This window comes from Eleutherodactylus coqui, chromosome 1, assembly GCF_035609145.1.
Source record: "Eleutherodactylus coqui strain aEleCoq1 chromosome 1, aEleCoq1.hap1, whole genome shotgun sequence".
Taxonomy (NCBI): Eukaryota; Metazoa; Chordata; class Amphibia; order Anura; family Eleutherodactylidae; genus Eleutherodactylus; species Eleutherodactylus coqui.
In genome coordinates, this window is record NC_089837.1 from 101,923,439 (window position 1) to 101,935,786 (window position 12,348).

Below are 12,348 nucleotides of genomic sequence, written 5' to 3' on the forward strand. Positions count from 1 at the left end.
TTTAACGAATGGTCCTTCTACATGGGCCAATTTTTCAGCCCAATGAAATGAATCCCGATCAACACGCATGTCAATAAGTGTTCATTTCAGTCCCTTTTACAAAGGTTGAGATGAACAAACTCTACTATGATCATTCAATCCCAAAGGTCAGCTATACATCCCCCTGTCACAAGGGGAAATGTATCACCGATCACAGAGCTGGCTGAGCATTGGTTCCTATAGATGACCCAACTGTTGGGTGAACAAGTATTCAGAGGAACATTCAAGCTCCATAACTGGCCCATGTAAAAGGACCTTTTTTGTAGTATTAGCCTATACTTTCTTACCTCGGATGAACCGAAATGCAAACTCTATGTCTCAGAGTCTGTTTTTTATAACATTAACCACTTTTATTGTTGTATTCCTCATTTTTATTTAATTTTAATACAATATAAAATTCAGTATAAAAAACATTACAAAAAACAAAAGTGAACATTGGAGAAATAGGAAAACTTCTATGATACAATTGTACAATTTTATACAAAATACACATTTTTGTGTGAGCAGATGAAACCATGGACATGACAAGTGTAATAGAACAAAACATATCTGTGCTCACGAATGCCTGTAGATACAGGAAGTTACAGCAGCCATTTTTGAAGCTAAGGAGGTATGTTTTTCCCTCTCGCTCTCATCTCACCATGTCAGTGAATTTACATATCTACATGTTTCTTCTATAGAACACCCCAACACAGTACCCTTTAGGTCTATCTGGATTCGTACACAGGGGGAAAGCACTCCTACATTCGGAATTGAAGTAAACCACCAGAGCAGCAGGCGATCATCCTTCGGCCCGGACTCTGACACAACAATATGCCCCAAAGATCTAGCAGAAGAGCTGACCTGGAGTCAGTCACTTACCATCAGAGTCTATCTCTTATTAGTTGATTCACAGATGATTTGTCCTGTGAGTACAGCGATATCAAAGTGGGCATACACCTATGCTGTATAATATAGGGCCCAAGGAACCAAAGTCTGACACTGCCTACATTATCCACATGATCACCCATATGTGTTTTGGAACTATTCCCTTTCCTTAGCATCTCCGTTGATTTCAAAAAGTTTCAAAAACTGGAAAACAGATGCTATAAAATGGAAAAACATATCCAATTTCCAAATAGAAAACATTATTTTGAGCAAATTAATGGAAATATAGACAAAAAATAAAGCCATCGTGGCCAGTTCTTGTGACGAAGCATTCAGATTCCAGTATCTAAATAACATTTTATGCCTTGTACTTCGTGATACTAATGTATCAGTGATTACAATAAATTAAAAAATAATTTAAACATTAGACAGTGCTAGAACAACGACCCCTCGGAGATCAGACAGAAACAGCTCCCGCAACTATCCTACGAATGTGAGTGTACGATTTTCTTATCGTGACGCTGCTATGATGGGAAACCCCTCGAGGGAGGACACATTCCTCAGTCAGTTTTCCTGCCTCCATGTCCCAGCACAGAACAGTAGCGATCACCTCGTTCCTCTCGTCTCGGCCGCCCGTGATGAATATTTTATTGCAGCATGCAGCAATCCCGCAGCTTGCTCGTTCATGGCTGAACTTTGTTACTAAACTCCAAGAGTCTTCTAGAGGGTTGTATGCGTATAACGCCTTCATCGCTCCACCTGTACAGACAGAAGGCAGATATTAACAGACAGGTAAAGCCACATTCCCATCTGCGCTTGCTTTTTCATTTGGAGAGTCGATTTCCTGATCCATTATAGCGGGAAAACAAAATCCCGGAATCCTCCCATGGCGAAATCAGACAGCTGTTTCTGGCATTGCAATGAATCGGGATAAGCTGTAATACCAAACATGGCTAAATGACAAGAGAGGCACAGTTTGGCCGCCTGCCCACGGGTAGGTCAGATTCTGCATGCCGAATCCCACAGCGGAATCCGAGGGCCGCACAGCGATCCGTCGGAAATACTCAGTATATTTTTTTTTTTTTAAATCCTGGCTTTTCCAGCAGCGGTGCTGGGCGATAATGCCAAATCTGCGACCTTTCCACAATGTCATTGCGGAAGGGCTGCGGATCGGACGGCTTCCATTGACTTAATTGGAAGCCGTTCATGCGGAATCCGCACAGAAATGGAGCATGCTGAGATTTCTCCTCCGCGAGTGGAAATCCGGGGGCGGACGTCTGCCCGGATTTCACAATGCAAATCCACCTGTGTGCAGCCAGCCTTTATTAGATCCTTTTACTAGGCTGATAGAACCCCTTTAAGATATTGTCCTTCACCCTCAACCAAACCCTCTTTCCTACTATCGTGGGAAAAGGAGTTAAACATCACCCTCTCCTCAAGCGACACTCAGTCAATTCTGAACACTTTGTTCGGCTTATCTCCTTGTGTATTGGCTCAAGAAAGCCACTACAAACTGCTTGTCAGGTGGTATAAAACGCCACAATGGCTCCACGCTTACAAACTAGCTTCGCATGGGAGATGCTGGAGATGTGACAAGGATCCAGGCTCATACCTACATATCTGGTGGAGTTGCTCAGTGTTGGCACCCTTTTGGAGGGAGGTGGAGGGGGTCGTGAGGAAACTTGCCCCGGCTGTGCACCTCTCCCCCGAGATGATTTTCTTATGGAGACCGTCTCCTGCGTTTCACCCAAAGAAGAATAGGCTCATCGCCTTCCTGATAGACGCCGCCAAAGCCTTGATACCTACTCTGTGGCTCCAAAAAACTACCCCTTCGGCAGCTCAATGGTTGGCAAAGGTGGACGGTATCTGCAATTTAGAGGAACTCTCTAGTTGGTCCAATGGAGCTTACGATAAGTTCCTTCACATATGGGGCCCTTGGAGAGAGCTGAGACGTACCTCGCTTGATCTAAGTCACTAAACAACCCAGTAGAGCATTCCATCTGGCCCGCTATAAGGAGCTCTCCGCTCCCCCCCTCCCCCCCCCCCCCCCCCCCCCCGCCACGGGAGGGAATCCATACCGACTCCGTCTTTCCCGGAAAGACATTAACACAGGTCATTACTATGAGCAGGAACCCCGGCTCAACCCCTGTTTACAAAAATATAACTGCATGCACTCCGCGGGACTGACTATCATTCAGAGGACGGACCCACCCTGCATAGACTGGACGATTACCCCCCCCCCCCCCAGTCTCCCCCCCCCCCCACCCTTCCCCTCATGTCTGCTCACTTTGCTTTATCCCATCTCGCTATAATATTTCTATACTGTGCTACCCTTCCCTTTTGTGTCGTATGTCTCGTGTCTGTTATCATAGGATGTTAATGTTTCATTGGAGCGCAGACCTCGGATGGGGCTCCTGCTTTTGGGACCCCTGGTTTATAAAGCTATCAGATCAGTCTCTGATGCTTCTCAAGGAGGGATTCCTCAAGGTTACCTCCAGAAAATGTTACAGTACAGGTTGTATCTGCGGCCTACGACAATTTGTTTGTCTGCCTTCATATGTCATTGTTGCTGTATTATTTGTGAATTTACTCAAAAACCTTAATAAAACTTGATTTAATAAAAAAAAAAAAAAAAAAAGATATTGTCCTTCAACTACTGACAATGGTTTTCCTTGTGTTGGATGCCAAATCTGTAGATGAAATTGAGACGGATCAACTCCATGATCATGCATCTATTAGAAGCACAGCATGAGGACATTCTAATAACCCAGAGAGCAGTGTTTCTCAACTCCAGTCTTCAAGTCCCCCCAACAGGTCATGTTTTTAGGATTTCCTTAGTATTTCACAAATGATCCCTTTATTACCAATGCCACAGGTATTCTCTCCACAGGATATGCTTAGATCATGACCTGTGGTGGTACTTGAGGAGTAGAGTTGAAAACCACTGCTCTAGGGCACATGTACTATGGGTTGAGAACTTAGAACTAAGGCCCATCCCCCCGGCACAAACGTTTTGCGGATCCGAAAAACGTATAATGCATTTTAAGCGCACGTTTACATTTTTAATCCCTTCTTGATATGTGATGTACAGGTAAGGTGCAGAGGGGCAGGAATTCCTGCACTGCGCTGTACATGTATGGTGCGTATTTCAGTCGCGCAAAAAAATGCTGCATGTTTTATTTTAATGCGCATTGTGGACAATAATAGCACATACTAAACTAATTATACTTAATTGCCCATTGAAATCAAAGGGAGCATGCTAGCGTGTTTTTTTGCATGCGCAAATATGCAGGCCATGCCCATGCAAAAATACAGTAAAATAGGCACACATGCGTGCAAAAACGTAATGCCCAACGATCAAATGAGCACTTAAATATGCTTACGCCCTGGTGATGCCGGCCTAGATTGCAAGCCCTGTGCACTCTATTGAGGGAGCATCCGCACAGTGTTTTGTACTACGCCGTGGGATTACGTTTGGGGGCTCCATCACAGCTGCAGACAACAGTATTGTTATGGTGGAACCCCATACAGTAAAAAACGGAACCATTCCCATGCATTAGTGAAACGAACATCACTTTGGTTTCCGTTTTGCAAGCATTCCGTTCATTTCCATTATAGTCGGAGTATAGAATAGTGTAGTGATCTATGTACCCAAAATGTGACGGAAATGAATGGAAGCCATGTAAAATAGGCACCAAAGCCATGTTCGTTTCACTAATGCATGTGAATGGTTGCGTTAGTTTGGTTCGGGAGTTCCGTTTTCGGCAGCTGTGACAAACGCCCCTGGCATAATCCCATAAAAACGCTGTCCCTAAGATAGACAATGCCAAGGTGAGATGACCTGCCCGACATGTTGCTTTGTCCTAAAGACCGTAAAATGATGAAACGACTTACCAACGACATAGAGGTGATCATGGAAGCTGACAGCATTGATACATTTAGCCTCGACTGGCATTGGTGACTTTAAGCTCCACTTGTTGGTAGAAGGGTCGTAGCACTGAGTTTTATCCGTGGCCAGTTTCCCATTGGGTCCACCCCCAATAACATAAAGCTTGTTTTTGTGATTTGCTGCAGCAAATGAACTCACGCTGATTATTAATGGCGCCACCTATAGGAACACAAGGAGAGTGGATAGAGATTGTAATGGGGTGTAGTGAGGAAATGTAAAATGTTACAAATTATCTTGCATTACTATTAGAGATGAGCGAGTATACTCGCTAAGGCATATTACTCGAGCGAGTAGTGCCTTAGCCGAGTATCTCCGCACTTGTCTCTAAAGATTCGGGGGCCAGCGTGGGTGACAGGTGAGTTTAGGCGGGGAGTGGGGAGGAGCGGGGGGGGGGAGAGGGAGAGAGAGATCTCCCCCCCCCCTTTCCTCCCTGCTCTCCCCTGCTGCTCCCCGCGGCCCGCCGGCCCCTGAATCTTTAGAGATGAGCGGGGAGATACTCGGCTAAGGCAGTACTCGCTCGAGTAATGTGCCTTAGCGAGTATACGTGCTCATCTCTAATTACTATCTATGAGTATTTTTAGTCTTCTATGCAAGGGCTTTCCAATTTTACATCCAAGTCTATGGAGCCATACACTATCTCCCTGGGTGCTACAGAAGTCAAAGGCAGTGGTCACCCAGGGACTCTGGGGTACACGGTTCTCATGATCCCGGGGGTCCAGTGGTCAGACTCCTAACGATCAAACATTTATTACCTATGCTGTGATCGCAATGCCAGTCTCTTAAATGTTAATGACCCCATTGCATCAGAGTGACACAGTTGGATCTTGGCGTTTGTTTGCCGTAACCCAGCAGTTACAGATATGCAGAAGTCTTCAGATCACTGTAATTCTGTATACTCAATCCACTCATGCACGAACAGCAAACATCACCACTGCTAATAATGGCCACTAAAAACCAATGAATCTTTGGACATTATTATATAATACCGGCATGCGTTCTGCTTGTTTGAAGCGCCGATCATAAGCCTATATTTCATCATTGCCACTTTAATATGTCTTCACCGGTCTCCTTTGAAAAGAATAAAGGATGGTTTCACATCTGCATTGCGGATTTCACTTTCCTGCTCCATTCGGGATCAGGAAAGGGGAATACCCACGGCCGAACGGGTCAATCTCTGGACGGAACCAAACAGTGGCAGTCGGACCCCATTGACTTTAATAGGGTCTGCCCGCTTTCCGCGCAGTGGCCCGCCTTTTGGGTGGACAAAAAAGTGCTACATGCAGCGCTTTTTCTTCCAGTATTTTCAGCCGGATCAGCGATGGAACCTCCAACCGGAGTTTCTGATGCAGATGTGAAGCCGGACTAACTTACTGTGCTTTGCTTTCCATTGTTTAATGTTCAGATCTGTGGGGCAGATACACTTAGAGAGACTCTGTCACCATCTTTTTGGACCCCTCTCTGAGATCATCATAAGGTGGTGCCAGTCACACTGATTACAGCGATATGCCTGCTGTATGAATCTGTGCAGTAGCCTTGGAGAAACTTGCAGTGTATCAGTAGCAGCTCATGGATAGAGGACTACTTCAAGTAGTCCAGGATATTCATAAGCTGCAGGTTAGCTACACCCCCTGCCCTCCAGCCAATGACTGACTGCTATCTGCCTATTACTGTATAGAGAGAGATCTGTCAATCATTGGCTGGAGGGAGGGGTGGGTGTGGCCAGCCTGCAGCTCATTAATATGCAGGACTACTTCTGTGCCTGGATGCTACTAATCAAATGAAAGTTTCTCCTAAACTACTGCACAGAGACATACGGCTGTTGAGCAAGCTGTTTTTGCCTGTGAAGCAGAATGATGATGTGTATGGCGCGGCAGTGACAGACGGAGGTGGGGCAGACATTTTATAAAATTAACTTTTACTGAAACGAAAACAAGGGTTAAGTAATACGAAAACTCAACCGGTTTCACATTACAAACGTGCCTGGACCTCTGACTGGCAAGGCACTTCAGTCTCTCTTATAACTCTCCATCATATTACTACATACTTCGTTGACTAAGGTCCGTGGCATTACTCTATCTTCGCGGCCTTAGTGCACTGCAGTTGACAGAGTAAATCATATTCTTGGAGACCCGTGTCAACAAGGACTAAATGCCCCATAGGTGCAAGACGTTTCCATTTCAGCGCTCCTGTCTCACGTACACCATAATAATTGTGCATAACGCTGCTCCTCCAATGTGCCTTGTTATCCCCGGTTTAAAGCATCACCGCGTCACATCATTATTTATATATGAACCCCTATTGCAATATACTTTTACACCCTGCGTCATTACACATCACACCGCTCACCAACTATACCACACACGGCATCGCTCACTAACTCAGTAAATGTCAGCATTACGTTATAACCCTGGCTTAATGCTGTCATAGTCCCTAGTCTGTAGACACTACATAGTCGTTGGATGGTCTTAAGTGTTCGGCAGCTTGCGCTGTCCTTGTCCCGGATCCTTGGCGCTGTCAGCTTCTTCTTCCCCTGTGGGAAGGGAGTCTCCCTCTCATTCCATGCAAGTTGTCATTTTCGGCCCCCAGTTCATCAGGGCTTTCTGGTCACTTGGTCTCTGGCCGAGTCCCTCCAGCATGGGTGAACGATCACACGTATGGCTTGTGGCGTTAACAGTCTCTTCAGACAATTCATAGCCTCTTAACTGCTCCTAGACTACTGCAGCTTTCTTGTCTTTTCCCTACTCAACAGTCCCCACCACATAAATGCTGGTTCTGTGCAGCCCCAGCTATCTCTCTTCTGGGCTACATCTTCCCTGTGCCTTTCTGTGTACTGCTAAGCCACACACCACTGCCATCCTCTGCCTGGTGCTGCCCCCCACTGGAGCTGTAACGTAGTTCCTTATCTTAAATACGACACCTGCAGAGCATCTGGAACATTCTCCAATATTTGAGGAGGTGGCTTTGCCATTGTTTATGCATATGTGTGCAATTAAATATTTGCACAGGAGCACAAATATTCGCCCATGCGTTTGCATGGTCCCACTTACACCTGCCCAAAACATACAAATAGCTAATGAATGAGCATTTTACTTGTTCATTGGCTGATTGCCTGCATAATCAGGTGGACCGATGATCAGGCAAACGAATGTTCATATGGACATCCATGCCCCATCATCAGACCATGTAAAAAGGTCATTATTGTTGGCTATATTGCTTTGCTATATAGACATATTTAAAGGGGTTGCTTTGCTGCAGGAAGCAGACAGCTCCGTACACTGTACAGTGGTCCGTATTGGTACTGCAGGCTGAACTTTATTTGCGTCAATAAGACTCAACCTGCAGTACCATCCTTAGCCACTGCACAATGTAAGGAACTGTCTGCAGCTAAACTACTAGAAGTGGGACGTCCCTTTTAATGCTAGCTATACACAGTAATCTAATGTGTATAGGAGCAGACGACTGTTGTCTGACAGAAAACCTTTTGGATCCTTCTCCTCTAGTGTAAGCGGTGCCATAGGTGCTCGGCAGCTGCCTCTCTCTATGCGACAATTAACATTTTTAAACTCACAGAATGTCAATTTCTCTTGTGGATTTCACCTTTCTCGATGTAGCTGCGTGAAATCCGCTGTAAATCCTCAGCAAAATCTGTATATTACATATATTTGAACCTGAACATCACACGGAAGTAATAAAGGTCTGCAATAAGTAATAATGGTGACACACCTCAGTCCAGCAATTGTGGAATGCATCATAAGCTTCAACACTGTAAATCCGTTGGGTGCCATCAAAACCACCAACAGCATACACCTTGCCACACAGTGCCGCCATCTTGTGCCTCCATCTGCCCACACTTAAATACTCGATCTGTATCCACTTGTTAATAGAGGAATTATATTTCCATACTTCATGCTGTGTTTCTTTACCACCTATAAAATAACATTTTTATGCCATTTTTCATCATTTACATACATTGTTTCTATTGGTTAGTATGACAAAATGTGTTTTCATACTGTATGTATGATGGTTGCTATTTTAGACATATATGGCATATCTATAGGATAAGCCCTAACTGTCTGATGGAGAGGTTTCACAGAAAGTCCCTAGACCCCTGTTCACTCACGCAAAACTGCGAATCCATGTGAAGTTAAAGGGGATGTCCGGTTACTTTTTGAAAATGTAATGTCAGGTGCGAATGTATGAAAATAACAATACATCAGCATTTATCCATCATTGACTCCAGTGATCCAGTGTTGCAGCCCCGCAGTTATCCCAGTCTTTGTTGGTGGTGGAAGTCAGGTGACCGATGCCTGCCAATCTGCTGTCGACAGAGACCAGGATAACCTCAGGGCGGCACTGATGGATCGGCAGGGATGATAATGGGTAAGTACTGTTGTATTTCTTTTTTCTCACACATCTGCACCTGCCAATACATTTTCAAAAAGTAAACGGACAACCCCTTTTAGGGGGCTCCCCACTTATGACATGCATTCCCAGTCTACAGTATAGGTGATAAATATCTGATTGCTGGGGATCCAATTGCAGGGACCCCAGTGATTCAGTCATCTGTGCACCCCAAATTCCCTATGTGAATGGAGCAGTGGTGTGTGTGACTGCCTCTCCATTTTATGGAATGGAGAGGCATTGATTTGCTCAGTAATCTTCCTCTGTCCCATAGAAGTGAATAGAGCGATAGTTTCACACACACACATCACTGCTGCATTCACATAGGCAGCTTGTGGTGCACAGATGAGGGAACCACTGGTCGGACTGCCAGGAATTACAATAATAATTTTTATTTGGATAGCGCCAACATATTCCGCAACGGGGAATACAGAAAGAGAAAAGTACAAAAATTACAGAACCACGGTTACATAGTAATCAGCTGATGGAAATAGTAGGCGTGCGGGTCCTGCTCCAACGAGCTTACATACTACAAGTAATGGGGTGATACAAAAGGTAAAGGGCTGGAGCTGTGCACGGTATGGCGAGGTGGAGAGTGAGGGATGATACACACATAGACAATGGTCAGACATTTGGCCGTGTGACGGCAGAAACGGTATGACTGCAGGGGTAATTGATGGTGGCTAGCAGGGATTGCAGTCAGTAGGTCAGGGAGCATGTTATCAGGCGGAGTAGAGGGGTTTGTTTAGGGAATGCGGTATGCCCCCCTGAAGACGTGCGTTTTTAGAGCACGCCTGAAGTTCTGCGAGTCCTGGATTGCCCGGATAGCCTTTGGTAGTGCATTCCAGAGGACCGGTGCTGCTCTGGAGTAGTCTTGGAGGCGGGAATGAGAAGTTCAAATTAGAGGGGCGCGCAGTCTTGTTTCATTAGCAGAGTGGAGAGCCCATGCTGGGCGATGGATTGAGGTGAGGGAGGCAATATGGGGGGGGAGCGCTGCTCTGTGGAGGGCTTTGTGGATGAAGGCAGCGAGTTTAAATTGAATTCTGTATTTGACGGGCAGCCAGTGCAGTGACTGGCACAGGGCAGAGGCATCCGAGTAGCGGTTGGACAGGAAGATGAGCCTGGCTGCTGCATTCACAGTCGATTGGAAGGGGTGGAGTTTGGGAGGCCGATCAGCAACGAGTTCCAATAATCGAGCCGAGAGTGGACGAGGGCAACAATAAGCATTTTTAGCGTGTCCACGGTGAGAAAAGAGCGGATTCTTGCAATGTTCTTGAGGTGCAGCTGACATGTTCGGGCGAGAGATTGAATGTAGGGGGTAAATGATAGATCAGAGTCGAATATGACCCCAAGGCAGCGGGCATGTTGTCTAGGCGTTATGGTGGCGCCACACACTGAGATGGAGATGTGAGGATGAGGTTGGTTAGTGGAGGGTGGAAATACCAGTAGGTCAGTCTTAGAGAGGTTTAGTTTTAGGTAGAGAGAGTAGACAGACAGTCGGTGGCGTTCTGGAGGACTATTGCTGTGATGTCACGGGAAGAGGTGTATAACTGGGTGTTGTCAGCGTAGAGGTGGTATTGGAGACCAAAACTCCTGATGGTTTGTCCAATAGGGCCAGAGAAAAGGAGGGGGCCGAGGACCAAGCCCTGGGAGACCCCAACAGCCAGGGGAAGAGGAGGGGAGGTAGAGCCAGCAAAGGAGAAGCTGAAAGAGCAGTCAGGTAGATAGACATTTATCGCCTATACTCTGGATAGGGAATAATGTCATTAGTGGGAAAACCCTTTTAAAGAAGATGTAGCCACACAAGTGTGTGGCTTCCTTCATTGATGTCTGTGGGAGTTAAACAACCAAGCTCCCAGAGGCGGGACCCCCTGCTGTTAGACATTCATCACATATTCTGTTAACCCATTTAAGAAGAAATAAGACTTCGGAGATAACAACTACCTATCCATCCCTGCACATACCTGATATGTAGACCTCATTTTTGAAAGTTATACATGCAAATTCCACCCATTTCTTCAGTTCACTGTCCCCTTCTTGCTCGCACATGGGCAATTTTGCCACTTCTAGGCGGCTTCTTCTTAAAGGATCAAGGCAAGTAACCTCAGTAACAAACTTCTCATCTTTTGTGCAACCTCCGATTATCATAAAGACTTCAGACTGAAATTCATGAATCCGCGGTTTTGTTCTCTCTGAAATGATCTACATAGCCGGGGAAATAGTGTTACAAGGTGTTTACAGAGGGATCAAAACAATCACAGCAAACTTCTGTTGATGCAACAAATTCTTTTGAAATGTCAGGGTTGATACATGTTACATTGTAGATTGTAACCATTTCTGTACAGAATCCTTGGCAACACTTCACTATGATACTAAATACTCTTGTAATAAAAGACAGAAGTATCAGGGAGGTGACACCTTTACTGGTTAGCTAAAAAATGCTGTATCACGCTTTTGTAGCTTCTAGGCCTCTTTATCAGGCTGGTATAACACCATGTAACTGAAGGAATATAGATATACATACCGGTAACAGAGCACAGACACATGGTGTGATGAATTGACATTTAAAAAGTTGGAAAGAGACACTGAGAGGTAGAGCGCAGCATTTATTACGTGAATGTAATTTTATTGCGTATTAAGCGTGCAATGTAGACGTGTGTAATACATGGTGAATGGAGTCAATGAAAGTAGATCGATTTTCATTGATCCATTCACACTTGCGTATATCTAGTACGTATAATACACTCGTAAAGGAAATGTAACAAGCTCTATTTTACCTTTTTTTAGGGCTTCTTCAGATGGTCGCCGACGCAAATACACTCGCCGCTGCGAAGCGTATTAGTGTATGGACCTGTCAAAAGTCTTTTTTTCCCCTACAGTTCATACTTCACACTATTGCGCGCAGGCAAAAAAAGAAGCAGGAAGATAGGTCCCGCCCTATCTTTTATCGCATGTGGACAAACTACATGCAAGAAAGATAGGGCAAGAGTTATTTTATTCACGTGTAAGAAACACGGCCGTGAACCACAAAACCATTAAAATCAATGGCTTCGCTTCGTCAGGAGCATGATTTTCAGGTCTGCAACACATGA

The 12,348-nt window shown here is 45.2% G+C and overlaps 1 protein-coding gene across 1 annotated transcript in view; it reads right to left on the minus strand.

The window, feature by feature from the left end:
- Positions 1-414: 414 nt before the first annotated feature.
- KLHL6 (kelch like family member 6) overlaps positions 415-12,348 on the minus strand; it is a 41,914-nt gene continuing 29,980 nt past the window's right edge. The window contains exons 4-7 of the mRNA XM_066598237.1: positions 11,221-11,458; positions 8,579-8,781; positions 4,801-5,014; positions 415-1,665 (exon numbers count right to left, since the gene is read on the minus strand). Coding sequence (XP_066454334.1) covers positions 1,364-1,665; positions 4,801-5,014; positions 8,579-8,781; positions 11,221-11,458 — 957 coding nt within the window. The 3' untranslated portion in view covers positions 415-1,363. The remainder of the gene's footprint in view (positions 1,666-4,800; positions 5,015-8,578; positions 8,782-11,220; positions 11,459-12,348) is intronic.